Source organism: Zerene cesonia, chromosome 14 (genome assembly GCF_012273895.1).
Source record: "Zerene cesonia ecotype Mississippi chromosome 14, Zerene_cesonia_1.1, whole genome shotgun sequence".
Taxonomy (NCBI): Eukaryota; Metazoa; Arthropoda; class Insecta; order Lepidoptera; family Pieridae; genus Zerene; species Zerene cesonia.
In genome coordinates, this window is record NC_052115.1 from 4728035 (window position 1) to 4745502 (window position 17468).

The following is a 17468-nucleotide window of genomic DNA, read 5'->3' on the forward strand; positions in this document are numbered from 1 at the left end:
ATTCAGGTCTTTTTACTATTTAAAAGATCGTAAATATCACAATTTAGTTTCTCAAACATTCTAGTTAACGTGTATTAAATTTTAATAAGATTAAGACTAAGAACATTTAATAACGGTAAGTTCATTAATCGTTACATTGATGCTAATGTAGAGACATGAAGTACTAAAATTACATTCGTTGATCGATTGTTAAAAACTTACCGACTAAAGTGAAATAGTCTCCATTGGCAAACCTAGTAACGTTAGCTAGCGCCATCTCTCCGTGAGTACTTGCACTTCTAGTTGTACCTATCACGATCAGCAACAAGAACACTAACGCCATCTTATGTCGTATAGCTAAAGTTAGTTAGAACTTAGCCTCTAACATTTCGATGTTCTCCCACAGATGGCGCTGTTATAAACTTGTTGGCAACCGTTAAAAATTGTGAGGAATTCATTTTGTGTTGTCCTGGGTATATTTAAGTTCTTTATTCAATTTCACCTGAAACAACAAATAAGAAACTTTATTCTTGAAGGGCACAATTTTAAACAGATGTATATATTATGAAAGAGCTTCAAAGTGTCTGATGATTATTTGATTCATTTGTAATAGGTATGAATTTCTACTATGTGTAGGTATCTCTTCCACTTTTAAAACGCGTGGTCCAAATTATATTCTGTCAGTTTCTGAGAATTTGAAGGCGCTTTTTAAATGTTTTGTTAAAATAAATATTAAAATAAAATTTTCGTTCATAAATTATACTAGCTGCGCCCCGCGGTTACACCCGCGTAAGTCCGTATCCCGTAGGAATATCGGGAAAAAAAAGCCTATATGTTATTCCAGTTGTCCAGTTGTCTACGTACCAAATTTCATTGCAATCGGTTCAGTAGTTTTTGCATGAAAGAGTAACAATCTCACACACATCCTTACAAACTTTCGCATTTATAATTTTAGTAGGATATAGTTGAACTAGTAGGATTGCACTGGCACAGATGATATAATACTTTATTAGGTACTGGGGCGATTGATTTTTAATTTCCTCATTATCTTTCTTATTCAAATGGAAATAATCCTTGGTAAAAAGACTATAAATATGTCACAAAAAATCGTACTTGTAAATCAAGTAAGACAACCAGTTATAGGATCAATATGGAATATTATATTATAGGTTATTTCACACGATATTTCACGCTCTACCAAATCAGGTAAGTAGGTGGGTACACAGTCCGGTACACCTGCTGAGAGATCAAGCTCATTTAAGTATTTCGGCTGCTAATGTTATTCAGTAACATTCGTTTATTTCATAAAACATTCGAAAGAGAAAATCTATCACTCGCAATACTTTCGAAATCTATGTATTTAGGAATTAATTATGCATGCGATATACGGAATCGAATTCAGCCCGTTACAAATGCTTGACACAAAAATTTGATATTATTTTATGATTTTAATAAATTTTCACTGGTGCGGTAATAAGTTTCAATCAACAAATTAATCTTCACATAGACCGCCCTTTTAGATTATAGTGTGATGTTTGAACTACAAATATGCCGATTTTCTTAATATCTCAACATTTGTAGCAGAATTTACAATTAATAATCTTATCTTCAGTATGATTTGTTTTCATGTTGCAATCTTTTGCAATTGCACAGATATTGAATAATCAATGAGACTTTAAATCTTAGTCCTAGATTAAATTATCTGTTAATACATTTCTCATCTACCAATTATCATAATGTCAAACGATGTTGTCCATATTCATCCATGAACAACATTCTTGAGTCACTAATATCACTTCTCGTGCAAAAAAGATTGCTTATTAAAATAATCCTACTGTTATGTTATAAACGCGAAAGTTTGCAAGTGGGGATGGATGTTCGTTACTCTTTCACGCGAAAACAGCTTATCGTATCTGTATTTAATTTTGGTACAGTGATAGATTACAGATTACAGTACATAGACTACTTTTTACCCGGCAACCGCGTGAGTGTTACTCATTTATACAATAAATAAGCTTAATAATATAATATGATTTTTGATCTTACAACGTCACGATGTAAACACGAGTAGTAGTAAGGTCGTAAATATATTAACATTATTAGCATGTTTGCAGTGACTAAAATTATATGTAATGTTGATATAGGTACTGAATTTATTATGCTTATTGCTATTCATTATCTCAGCATATCTACAAAGTATCCACATTATAACGACGTAATTACCTATAAAATTCTCATGTCAATAAACTTTATGCGCTAAAACTATAGTAAAATGATAATTGACGAATTAAATCTTATTCAATAGTTTTGAAGTTATAAGAAGTACTTTTATTATTCTATAAAATTGTCATTGTTTTTTAAGATAGCGCAAGACGTAGGTTTGAATCCCGCCTTATTAGTTTATTTTCATTATATTTTTAAGTTCTTAATAAATTGCATTCAATTCTATTACCTAAAAACTATATAATTATAAGTTGCCCTAAACTCAAAGCAATTAGCAATAATGCTATTGACTCAGATTTAAACTCAAACATTTTTTTCTTCAATTAGACTTCTTATAGAAGCACTTTTGAACATTTAAAAATATTAAGTCTGTAATATAAATAGACCAAGAAACAGTCGAAACAGCATACCAATTCTATATCGCTAATATTTCATATACATAATAAATTATTTCTATCGTATGTGAAATGGGCGTTGACATAAAATATAATCTTTAATCCTTGAACCCAAAACTCATTTGGTCGTATTTTATAAATAACGGTATGGCGAATAAGAAAAATGTACAAAAGCTTCTGTTTAATCATTTTTCATATATATTTGTGAAGTGAATATTAAAAGAAAGTGGAAAGTTTCTTATAAATATAATTGTATACAAATGAATAAATAGATTTAACACCTCCGTTAATCATTTAACACGTCGATGCCTGCTGTGCTCTACCGAAAATTTAATTAAATGAAAAAAATACCTTTAGATGGTCAATATGGACAGGCACCATAAATTAAATATTATATGTTAATAAGGAGTAATACCTACACGTGTATTATGCACCTTATTGAAAACAGCCTATGAATTTACAAATAAGATTTTTAATTGTCGATGGTAGTTTAGTATCTACCACAGATAACATAAAACTATACCTCTACGTTTCGATGGTATAGCAAGGCTATCGAGCTTCACAATTTAATATAAGTAATACTTATAAATAATAGAAGAAATAGAAAAAATATGGTTTCTTTTAAAACAGTTTTTATTTTTTTATAGTAAAACCTATATTTTTCATCACTGATGAATTAATTATTACCGTACAATATTTTGAGAAATTAATTAGTAGGCAGGGGTGACGTCATTGGTTCTAACCGGAACGTGAGTAGTTTATAGAATAATATAAAAATTCCCTTGAAATTAGTTTATAAAAAAGGGGAGTTACGATAGTTAGAACCTTTCATTGTTAATATTACAATACGACAGAAATAAATCATATAATAAACGAGCCGCGCGTTAGCACTCAATTTGTAACTGACACTTTATTAAAATAATAAAACAATAATCGCGCTAAAGGTGACAATAAATCTCTCTATTGTTGATGCAGATTGATAAATAACCACTATCAAAAAGTGTTTATGTTAATAAGCCTCTTATTGTCCAATAAAGTAGCAGAGACATTAGTTTAACATAGTGCTGAATGACGTTTATTGACACATTCATTATAGAGCCCAACCTATTGTGCCGATAACTGTCGAATGGTTATTGTTGTCGGGTCAGCGATGCTATTAATTATATGTGTTCAACAAACTGAGGTAGGCCTTTTATTGATTTATGTGCACGCAAATTGAGCAGCATAGTTACGTGTAGAAAAATTAATAATTCATATATTCATGGATGTGTTTCCGGGTTTACTACACGGTCTCGTTAGGTAATAACTAAACGATTGCTAAATATAGAGGAAAATGTAACACTCGTGTTTATTAGATATAAATTAATACGATTTTTTATTGAATTACTTATAACAAAAAACCATTATCGATTGGGAACATTGGAATCAATTTGAATACGAAGATTTTTATTACCATAACGGTTTTAGTTGAAAGAAACCATTTTATCATTATTTTTACCTAGGACTTAGATTATTGTGGCCGTCAAAAACAATTTAGATAAACTATTTAGAATATTGATGTAGCCGTTTGGTAGTGTTATCAATTTGAAAAATGTATAAATTTTTAAACTCGAAATTTATTGATGCACTTTACGATTGTGAACTGTCTGAAAATATTAAAATAAAATTCGTAGGTTCTTTAAATGATAGAACGATTTTTATTTATTACTAGTTTCGAGATATCTATGTAATAATACGATTATATTGTAGACGTTGTTCACAGTAGGTCGACGATTCAATAACACTACTAAATTGTCATTTATACAGTTATATAAGTAATGTAAAACGATTAATAAGAAACATCGTTGACACTTGATAATTTATTTTTAAGTATTTCTTTCAATTTCCGTATATTTTATTCTGAATACATACAAAATAAAACAGACAGGCATATGTATTAGCGCACAGCAATATATCTGTAGAAATAACTCTCAAAGTTTATGGAAAAAATGTAATTTGCATAATTCATTCAGAATATAATCTATTTACTTCGTTTATGGAAGATTGTCTAGGCTTCTTTAATGGACCCTAACTCCGTTCACGTACAATTTTCCGACGCAGTTAGACAAACCTGTCATCGTAGGTGATCTGGTAAGTGCATTCTTGGCTGGACTTTCTTGAAGGGCATAATTAGTAAGCATCTATTCAATATGTTAATGACCTAGAGCCATTCTTGAATAATAGTATAATATTTGTTGCTGTTTTAGATTTTCTCCAAAGACGAATTATACCGCCATTTAAATAAGTAATTAGTTGCGTGCTCAATTATTTATTCCATTTAAATTAATACATTACCAATAACTAAACTTCATTGTGAGCAATGGATGTACTTGTAAAATAATAATAGGAAATTAGCTAGTTATGTTATATTCACTATTAGTCGCTATGCTACGCTAATTCGTTATTGCCTCATGACTTTAAAAAGCCTTAACAATATTTTTAGTCTTGTTACAAAAGTCTTAATTAAATAAGCTTAGCATCATAACCATAACACTTAATGGATTTAGATATTTTAGTTTTTACTTTTCTAAGGAAAATGTAAGCAAATATGTCATAAAAATGGTCGGTAAGCCCAATATAAATTAGAAAGAGTCATCACACACTTACTCAGAAATCTTATAAAATCATCAACATACCCAAAGATGCTACCAGTTAGAAAGGGTGTGGCATTCTAAGCGGAACATAAAGAAGTGCTAAAGCATGTTAAACTAGACTATTAGCATATATCATTTGTATCATTCATCGGTCCAAAAACAATAAAATCATCAGCTTTTAATATTTTGATCGTATCCTTGTCTTTATGTTCCATAAACAGAGCGGTATATGGTAATCTGACCAATTCAAACTGTTACTTAGATTAATCGATTCTAAGAGCATCGATCCACGATTCTTTGAAGATATTGTTTTAAATATGAACATCCGAAATGTTTATTATAACATAATTTTAATCGATGTTCCCATAAAACGGAGGAGGTTCTTAATTCGGTTTATTTTTTGTTTTGTTATCGATTATTACGACACCGATAGACAGATATACCTACTTACGATACCGTGGGTTTTTAGCGGCACGGTGTGATTCTAATTCTGTCTAATAGGAAATTCTTTCCCATTACTTAATTTTATCAATAATATAAACACTTCTTGTCGATTAATGTTATTTATTCTATTATAAGAGCATTTAATGAAATAAATAACAACCAGTAAACAGCAATTTAAAGGTTATAGGTTATAATTTTAATCACATGTAGGTACTGGTTAAGTGCGTCTGTTAATTTTGATAAAAAGCAACTTTATCATAATATAATTACATTGCATTGAAACCGGTCGATTACCAGCATCCCTAGTATCATTGGTTCCCGCTAGTTACTACAGTTATGAGATACCAGTGGTATCCCTCATTATGCTATTATGAAGCAAGATTATAAATTATTACTGATATTTAATATCACGCTATGATTCGGATTTAATGAGTTATGTAAGATAGTTCCCGCTTCCGAGTTAACTGTAGCTTTAGTATTTACCAGTACACTTATTATATTATTGTGCTGTGAAGAGATAAAACTGTGCGTGTGGTTGTAATAAAGGAAATAATAATGTAAATACGAATTAAAAACAAATTTAGTACTTTAGCCTATTTTCTATGGTGATGAGTATCCAGTTATGGTCAATTTTCTATGTTTCATTATGTGTAATTATATAATATAACAGTTGAGTATTGTTATATGATATTTAATAATGTAATGAAGATACTTAGAGTATAGGTATAGCGGAACAACAAATTTGTTTGATATATTGATCAAATGTATATTTTTGTGAATTTTTTGCCGAACAAAGTTTTTCAAACATTTAATATTATTTAAAGTAATATGAATATTTGTATTACACATTATTTATGACAATCTACGACCACCCACATCGTATCAATCAAATAATTTTCAAATAAATAATTAAAACTTTCGAGATAACCAACTGAATTATTTAATTTTTAGTTTTATAGCATTGAAATCCTTTATAAATGAGAAATTTTAAAGAATAGAAAAAATTTATCCTGCCTCGTGATCAAATTTTTTCTATTCTTTAAAATTTCTCAACTGAATTATGTTAATCGAATCGAATCTAGTTAGAAAAGACATTGCTGCCACACGCATTAAACTACTCCGTAGCTTCTATTGGACTACTAATATGCCATTAAGTTAACCTGAATATGCCTTCTCGGTATGTGTGTTATTTGAAACCCACAATATATTAACTAAGTTAATAGTTTAAATTCTCCGATTTTATAGATTTATCAAACAGCTTTTTCCAACGATACAATATTTTTTAATCTTAAACGAAAACTATATCTCTATACCTGTATTAGTTTAGTCGACTAAGGGGTGATTTTTCAAACCTTTTTCATATATTCAATATTAAGAATAACACTATTAAATATAAAATCCCCAGGAGAATTAGTGTCAACGAATGCGAATGAATGAATTAAAAGCTTAACCAAGGACAGAAAAATCAGCTCTTAGTATGGATTGTTCAAATCTGCCATCAAGAACATACGTTTTGAAAAAAATATTTTTGATAAAGTAAAAGTTTTAAGGTAAATGATATACTAGATGTACCTAAATAACAGAAAAAGTATGCCATTGGTTATATACTGACGTTTGTCCAACGTAACGACTTATTAATAAATACAACGAGAAAGTTAAATAAATGAATATAATCGTCATATAATCTAAATTAAAATACTCATATAACACACATACTTAACTAAGATCGTTATCTAAACAGGAATATCTCACGAATCGCATAAATTTGAAAAATTGATTCTTTGTAACGGTATTTTAAAGAGTTTGGTGTATTTTAAATTAAAAAGTGCAAAACTATATTAATAATTATTGACAGGTACTGGTCGTTTACATAAATCGACGTTTGTATTAAATTGGACAGAGAGGATTCTCTCAAGTTTATTTATCATAACAATATATCGCCTCTCTTAATAAATAAATTTAGCTTAATAGTTATTAGTACATTCCTATAATTTGGCGTAACAGACTAGATATTTTGGAATTTAAAATCGATTCGTGTGCAAATCTAATCCAAAGTTATACATAAAAACATTCCAAAAGTGAAAGAAGCCCATTTTAAGTTTGATCACTGTATTTTTCTGAAAACCATACTCGAGTTCTAGAAACCATATTTTAGAAATAAAAGTCTTCTTAACAGATTTTATATGCGATTTATCACTACATAGTATGAAACAAAGTCGCTTTCTCTGTCCATATGTCCCTATATATGCTTAAATCTTTAAAACTACTCGATGAATTTTTATGGTATTTTTTTTAAATAGTTTGATTAAAGAGGAAGGTTTATATGTATAATAACATCTCCTAAACTACTCCGAATTAACGCGTGCGAAGCCGGGGGCAAAAGCTAGTTCATCATATTATTTATCCCGACGTTTCGAACACTTTACAGCGAGCGTGGTCACGGGGAGACTAAGATGTTACATGTCTTGAAGGTCATACAAAAATCGCTGTTTGTGAACTACATCCACCTATTTCTCCGCAGTTGGTATGTTGAGTAGTTGGTATGTTTTCCGGATGTTGGTAGTATTGGTAACCATATTTTACATAATATACTTTGCATACATCGTTTAATTACCACGGAATAGTGACTTTAACAATATATTAGCATAGAGTTTCTTTAAACATTTAATGATCATTACTCATAACATAAATATCATTTAGAATAAATATTTAAACTGTTACATAATGGTTACCGATAAAAAAACAGCGTGAGATTTGTTAAAATGGAAATTTACACACATTACAATATAAATTCGCAAAATTTATTTTTATTGAACTTAATATATATTGGTTTATTATCAGATTAGTCAGAATATTCATATTTGTATTAAAGTGCAAAAAATACAGAAGAAAAATCGTCATGACCAAAGTGTTCTTACATAAAGAGATAGTATTCTAATATCATATCGATCTCAGTCGCTATAAAAAGTAAATAAGTCACGTATCAGACTCGTATTGGATTGTCGTACGAAGAAAATGTCGGCAGCTCATATAAAAGTCAATTGCCACCAGCTGTAAGAATTAAAGAATCTATAACGAAATAGAATGTTACAATCAATAAAAAAAAATTGTACAATTATGTACAATTTTCATAAAGGCATAAACATTTAACCAAACATTAACATTACATTTAACTTAATACAAAAGTGAGGGCTGGATATTTTATCAAGTTTAATATCTCGTTCCGTGGCTCTTTCTATGAGATTGTAGTTCCAAAATAGATGATCACAATTGGTTTCACTTTTTCAAATTGAAAGGCCAGTTCATACAGTATCTTCTTATTTCCTAGTTTTGGCGATAGAAACTCACGTATTCAAGTTTATTCTAAATTAGTTAAATAAGTGAAATCCCGTGTCCCCTACTGGGGTATGGGGCAGATGATATACATCTGTTTCACTGATCGATTTTCTTTATAGACAAGTAGGTTATTAGCCTTCTGTATTTTGGGGGGTGTAGAACCCAGGACCCTCGGTTCTACGCTCACGCGTTAACCACTGTACAAAAGAGGCGGTCAAAAAACAATTAAATATTTGATACGAATTCTATTTTTGAATTGATTATTATGTGCCGGTTTATACTTATTTACTATAGAGTAGCGTGTTGTGTCGTAATCTATAGCTAGATTCACAAGGTATTGTTTATGGATCATAAGGAAATAATTATCTCAGATGAGAGCATCATATCTGATACAAAAAGCGTATCGTCGTGTAACATGACACCTTAATTTATTGAGCAAAGCAGTAACTTCCTACTGCAATGATGTAACACCGTGCAAACACACAGAATTTGCTAAGCTCACACGATAATGTAACAGTTTATATATTTTGGAAATAATCGAGTTATGCTGATCAGACACTTTTTTTTTTTTTTTTTTTAAGTGGTGAAATCTTGCATAGATACCCACGTCCCCCGGGGAAGAGGTCGCGGGTTATGTCGGATTCCTACCGACTAAAACCCTACTGTGTTCCGTCAAGCCGCATTGATGAAGGGGCCATGGGTACTTGTTAGATTCGTCCGCGACTCCTTCGGCGGCACTGATCAGACACTTGCTACGAAAACATTTATTTAATTAAATACGTTTTCACAAATTCATAATTAGCTTTTTTTTTATAATAAAATTCTATTTTGCAATAAATCAAAATCAAAGGTTTGTTTCTCATTGAGAATCGAAATAATGTATGGTAAATACACGGTATATTTTGAACACAAGGAAAGTTGTGTGAAAACTATACGTTTCCATTTTCGTTGTGGGTAATTTTAGTCAAATGAAATATTAAGTATTGAGAATTATCTTGATAATCATATTGAAACCGCATCTAAGAAGCCATTCGATTCCATTTGGAAGAGTGTGTTTGAGGACGAGAGTTCTGTAGAATTTAATGATTTATATTTGTCTGAGAGATAGACTTCTGTGGTTTTATATATTTATGAAATTATCCGTAACTGCTATACACGTGAATTATCAATCAATTTTAATCGTGTGTTAGGTTCGTGGTAAAAATATTATTACTACAAAATAGAAAGGTGTAATCTTTGTTCTAACGCTGTATATAATCCCATATTTATAACCACTTATAGTTTATACTAAATATATTTAAATTGCATCTTTCTTTCAAAGAGTAAACAACGGTATTTTTAATTAAAGATTTATTCCAATGAAAGATTTAGTGTTCATCAAGGATATCTAGATACCAATTGGATGGAACTCATCATGTCTGGTTGACCCGGAATATAAACAAAATGAAATATTCTATCGCCTAAAAAAATTTTAATATCGATTCAAATGATCTAAAAAATATACCCTACATCGTAAAAACTCATAAATTCATAAACTTTACCTCTTTTTAATATCATTAAAAGTAAATACACATGTACTTATAAACACAAAAAAAACTACTACTGAAATTAGTACAATCTTTCAAATATAATCACTACATAGATTACGGCAAAGTCGCTTCCCCCGTTGTCCCTATTTATGTATGTATACTTAGAAATTTAAAACTAAACAATGGTTTTGATTTTTTTTAATAGATAGAGTGGTTCAAGACGAAGGTTAAAATATAAAATAACATATTAAACTACTCCCAATTAGAATTAGCCACGTATGACAACCTATTAATACATAAAATTGTATTATATTTTTTTAAATGTTTAACAGATATAGCGATTCTAGAGCTTTCTATAAAACTCCTAATGTTAATAATAAAAAATATTTATATTCAGAGCGATATCTTTTCGGTTTGTAAATTTTATATGTATTTAAAAAAGAACGTAAAAATCACTAAACATAAGCTGTTTTTTTAATGTGATATTATGTGCTAATTTTGGTAATATTAAAAATTTAAGAAAATATATTTCTACTGCATTTCTTCCATAAAATAAAATCCAATATTGATCCGTGCAAAAATAACATGAAATAGCTTTTAATTTTCTCCTTTTATATTATGAACGAAAAATTCGTTATCATTTCAAATAATGGAACCTAGGAGATTTGTTGTATTTCTAACGAAAAAACTATAAATCAAGTTAAGTATGCATGTCACGTTCTTAATAATGTGCTATATAAAATATTTTAACAGAACAGAATAATATAGTAATAAAAACTTTCGATACATTCTATGAAAGTCGTAAAATGAATAATGTGTAACTGTACCACTTCCCTTATCTAGAATTTAAATTTATTTAAATAGTGCATTAATTTAATGTCATTAGCACTTTGTCTATTTCATGAGATTATAGAATGGATCATTCAATAAAAACTCTGCTGTGTTTTTATCTTCGATTTGTTTTGTTTTATACATAAAAAATATAAGTAAGTAAGTTAATTAATTTTTAATTTAAAAATTTACTTATCTATTATAATTTCCACGCCCTTTGCTTTGATAATAAAGTATATTATATAATAAAGTGCGTAATTAGATGTTTACACATATTACATATTATGTTATCTTTTGTTGCACTATTAAATCGTTAGTCATTTATGAGATGGTTGAAATTAAAAACAAAAAAATTGTTTTTGTGATCTTAGTTAATTATATATACGAATATCGATAAAATATTAAACCAGAATTACTCTTTTATAATTAATGTATATAAAAAAACAACAACAAAAAAAATAACAAGAATAACATAAAATAAAAGAAAATTAAAATAATTTTTATCATAAAAAAAAAACAAAAAATAATTGTTTAATTCGTCTACTAATGCGATTTTAGTAAAAATAATAAAAAATAATAGTTGCCCCATCATCTGCATCTCGTATTCCAGTTGCTTAGCAATTGTATTATTTTTTTAACTCTCACAAAAATTACAGTACGAAGAAAAAAATATCGCAATATAACACGTACAAAGCTCTGATCAATTATAGAGTGCCGGCATATTTATTTAGTTATTCTTGACAGCGTAATTATATGTTTATTTTTAATTAAGATTAAATAAGAATACCAAAAAACGAAAATTACTTACATTTTTAAATTGTTCAAAAAACACTACAAATAATCCAATACAATAATCCATTCACACGAAATTACTGCACGATTTGAAAATTTTTAATATTTCCCGCGCAATTTGCCGCATCAACGCTGGGACAGCATGGCGGCTAAGCTACAAATGTTTGCTATCAGTGTTGCTTTTGCAGAACCAAACATCAAACTCAATTCACTCCAGTCTCCAACGCTATGCGGTCTTCTCCAAACTAATTATCGCCGTAGTCATATACGTATTTTTGTAAAATTAAATTATTTGAAGACTTATGAAAAAGTCAGACCAATGCTGGTACATCGTACTTTGTTTATTATTACTCAAATTTGGCCAAGAAATCAGCGAATAAAAAAAATATTATTAGCCCTTCAAATATTATGTATATAACATTGCTCTTACTTCTGAACTTAGTTATTACCTGTATGTCAGAAGATAGATAACGTAATCAATTTTACTATTAACGACTTATGACTGGAGAATAAAGAATTTATACAAATTTACAACACATGTTACATGTTATTTGCATTTAAATTATATAAGAAAAACGCTGTTTTTCTTAATAACATCATTTTTTTCTGCGTTCTACTTAGAAATAAATGTTAAAAAAATTAAGTCGTGATTCCTTTTGTAACAGTGACCTACATTTTTAATAATTTAGCATTACAGATTAAAATATTAATAAAGTTTTATTTTTAATAATAGTGTCTTATTTATTACAAAAAAAAAATATTTTGAATATATATTATTGCCTTCAGAAACACATTAACATTTACACAAGCAAAAATATATCTATACGGTTTTAATGTCGCTTATATTATGTATAATTAGTGACATGGCAGTAAATCTTTTGAAGCAATTTTAACTGCCTTTCCCTTGGACCATTCTGGTAGGCTCACGTGCGGTATCGTTAATTTAAATGGACTTATTTAGATGCTACCGAATGCTAACAGTATCGTATTTTTAACATCATAAAGCTCAGTTATGCTAAATAAGGTATTTAAAACGACCTTGTGAAGAAGACCGTTAAAGTTAGTTTTATTTTATCGACATAGAAACGTAGATGCAAATACATATGGAATATTTTAATTTGAGCAATTCCCGCGTTTCTCCGCTATTAAAATCTGCATTACGAATGTTTTTAAACGTATCTATACAATTAATATAATCAATGAATATTAGTATGTTTCTTATCTTAACACGCGAATACAGATTGCGTACCTGAAATCGCCCATTTTAATTTTTTAACACATCATTATGGACAAAATCAAGACGAGCGTCTAGTTACGTTATAATACAGCTTAGTGCCCTGTACAAGGATGCGATTTTTGATATTTGGGATAAAAAAAAGGAAACCAAGGACTTTATTGTTTGTACTATAAGTTACTAACGTTTTAATTAGTGTTTCGAAAACAACACACGCTATTAAAATTCTTGGATAAAATCTAATGTCTATTTTGTAAATATTAATGTCAGGTGTGACGTATAAAATCGCATTTCATATGCAATTAGTACGAATACGGGTCGAACAATCGAAAAATTTAATCGGAACAGTATTCACTATTTATGTATTAAGCCTCAAAGTTAACCAAAAGGTACAAACTGGTTATACATTAACAGAAAATAGGCCTAGGCGCCCTGCTGGGTAGTTCTTTTTATTATGATTGATAAAGATATCATAACTTTGAATAAATTTAATAAATTCGCTTTTATATTTAACTAAAAAAAGCGAATGAAATGTGTGTCACTGATCTGTGGCCTTTTATATTAGATACCTAGTACAAGTACGAACTGCGATTTTTCAATAGTACATAAAACTGTAATAATACTGATGTATTTATAATGTTTTAGTCAATTTTTCGTTTAAATATTTCCTCCCTTCATTGTACTTAGTAATCTGCACTTAATGATATACGAATTCACATACTTTCTTTAACAAAAATTCAATAAGCAATAATCTTTTTATTTAATTGATGAGAAACAGTAGCACGAGTGGCACAAACGGTATACCACGCCAAACGTAAATCACAACTTTCGCCCAATTGTTTATTTAATAGTGAAATATAGTACACGAAACTTAATTATAAGGTAATGTGCCCGCTCTATTATTAAGATGTATTAAAAATATTTATCGCTTTTAGTTTTGTTAATAACTGCTTGTTTTCGATAACCCTTTTAAATGGTTAGGCGTATCTATTAGCGAGCCATTAAAAAAGCACGTAACGTATAACCTCCTATGTAATTGGCGTATTCAATTAATAATATTACATTCGTATGAGAAATTTTTACATCTAAGAATGCTTTTTAACATATTCTTATGGTTGTCTTGGGTAACCGTACGTTTCTTTAATGCTTCGTTTTTAACTTATTAGCTAATTTACCAAGCTACGTATACCTAAATAAGGTACACGTCATTACACGTCACGAAATAACGAAACCTAAAATGATTTTTATGGTTTTTAATCATATTTCAATTTGAATCAAAGTTTATATTAATCGCTAGATATGTACCTTTCTTCTTTCTTATTATGATGTAGGATACCTATTTAAATGTACACAGGTTATCAAAGATTCTAAGAATAAATTAAAAACAGGAGTTGGGTGCAATTGCCTACGTTGTGATCAAGTTTTTTACGCTACATGCTTTATGATTGCATTGTATTTTCCTCACTAATTCAGCTCATTCGTTCTGGATATAATTCTCTTATATTTAAATTTAAATTTATTATTAACTATCATTATATTTTCTTTTAAATTTGCGACTTACATAAATAACTACAATTATTAATCATATACATATCAATAAATAATTTATTAATATCTTTACACCGCAGTATGTTTAACCTAAATTTGAGAATCTCAATCTACAAAGTATAAGTTATAAACATTTTTTTCTTGTTATAATTCACATTTGTAACATAGCACACTTCAAAGCCATAATAATATTTCCAAGGGATGATAATGGTTATAACCTAGTAAAATATTATATTATCTGTGGTTATAACATAGAAATCACCTTATTTATTGACGTTATTTTGTCGCAGACGGTAGAATATCCTTACCCAAATCTGACGATAAATCGCAACTATTTACTACTAACAGAACTTTTATATCGTTTGAATGTACCTATGATATGTCGACGTGTTATATTTTCATATTGTAACTGTAACGGGGATTATTAGTTATAAGAACTCATTTTCTACAAGGAAAATGTTTAAAAGCTTAGGAATCTAATTTAATAAAGTAAGATTATTTAACATATTATTTTACATTTATGTTCGTAGTATTAACATCTCATTTTGTAATTATAATACTTAGTTTGACATCGATATTTTAAGTACTATCGGTATAACATCGGTATTGTAAGACGTTTAAATTTCATTTATTTTCAAAAATCGAAAATATAGTATATAATAACAATAACAATAACAATAATTTAATTATCAAAAAATAACATATATGTAGATTAAAAACCCTTGCTCCCACACTAGGATTCCCTGTGTCTTAATACTTCAAAGAAAATAATATGTAGTTTATAACAAGAATTAAACATAAAACGTAGTAATCGTTTAACAGAACTTGTTTTTATATATGAGCGGCTTCTATTTAAGCTTGCTATAATGTCACAAAACTCCTAGCTGTTCTAGGAGATTTCAATAATCATATTATACTTGTATTTATTTCCATATTTCTATTTCCATAAGTTGATGAACTCCTATGATTATAAGCTTTTCTTTATGCCCTCCTTATCTTCTTAAATATTTTTTATTTAGTAAACACATTAGCGATGACTAACCTCACAATTTTTAATAGGTATCTACTATTTAATGTAAGAATAAGTTATGGATACGGGTTAAATATAAGAATAAATACACGGATATACGTTTTCAATTAAGAAATCATAACTGTAAGAGCGAAAGCTTCGACAGTAATCCATCAAGACTCATCAAGGGTAACTATAATGCAGGCAAATGACTCTAAACAAAAACTACATTTACACAAATACTGCAATATGTTGCCTTTCTCATTGCCCTTCGAATAGAAAGTCCATAAAAGGCTCTTTGTACCTTATAAGCAAATAGTATTTTTACTAACGCGAAAGCAAAAAGTATATAGATGCATTCTTTTAAATGGGGAAAAAATATGAGCTACGTACTTCACTTCAACCTATTTCATATTATATGTATTTGTTTCTAATATTATATCAATGTCAAAATCACGAAATTGAAGATAATTAAAAAAACACCGTATACGTTATACCTATTACAATCAATTAATTAGCACCAGACTGTATCGCACTATAATAAAAATCTACATCTAAAAATTTGAACAGAAAACTAGTTAAACGTCGAAATAAAAGTCATCTCATGCTTGTCCAGGGGTCAAGATTCGACCATAATCATAAATTATTAACCTAATATGTCAGCTTATAATTACTCATCCAAACAAAGTCATATTTTAAAATTCTTTTGCGTCAAGTTCTACATCTGTTGACCACAGACTATCAAACTAACGTATTTGACATTGGGTCATTGACAGTATAAATAATTTATCTTATGTATTTTTTATTTATTTAAGGTACACGCATTATATGTATTTATGCCACATGTATAAAATAAATACTTCAGGTTTTATCAATATTCCAAGCAACCTTCATTTTATAGGCTTTTACTATTCTACTATAATTACAATTACCGAACCACTACGTCCTTGCAAACAAGATTGTCACTTTAAAAAGTACCATCACAGATAACATAATACTATACTAGTAATATGTAGATACTATTAGGTGATCTGTGGTTGTTTCTCTGGTCTGTTGGAGTTGTTTATAACAAACTCGCGTTCGACGGACGACGTTTCGATGCCCGAAGTCCGAACAATGCAGTCATTCTGTTGATTGACGCTCATACATTTCCCGGATGAATGTTTTTCTCACAAACCAAGTATCAAGTCGCACGACCGTTTCCTTGTATGTAGTTTTATGATCTTATGTAAAAAATCGTCTAATTATATGCATTTCTCAGGTGCGACGTACGTCCGGGTATAATTTGCAGTCTAATATGAAACTGAATGTAGTAAGAATAATTAAAGGTAACAATGGAGAAATCAATGAAAAAATCGTAAAACTAAGCATCTTTTAAATGCATATAGACAACTTAAATTGAAATAATTCGTGTATTATTAACACCGATTTCTACAGATGTATTTTTCTATACTTTTCATTCATTAATAATTGAAAAACTAACAAAGTTTGCTTCAAGTGAATATTGAAAAATAC

The 17468-nt window shown here is 29.0% G+C and overlaps 1 protein-coding gene across 2 annotated transcripts in view; it reads right to left on the bottom strand.

Annotated features, from left to right (window-relative positions):
• Window positions 1-17468, bottom strand: part of LOC119831686 — a 49531-nt gene that overhangs the window by 12502 nt on the left and 19561 nt on the right. The window contains exons 1-2 of one of the 2 annotated variants that reach the window (XM_038355142.1): window positions 12179-12315; window positions 202-481 (exon numbers count right to left, since the gene is read on the bottom strand). In XM_038355142.1, coding sequence (XP_038211070.1) covers window positions 202-322 — 121 coding nt within the window. In that variant the 5' untranslated portion in view covers window positions 323-481; window positions 12179-12315. Of the gene's footprint in view, window positions 1-201; window positions 482-12178; window positions 12316-17468 lie in introns of those variants that run through there. The other variant, XM_038355141.1, reaches the window with a different exon arrangement.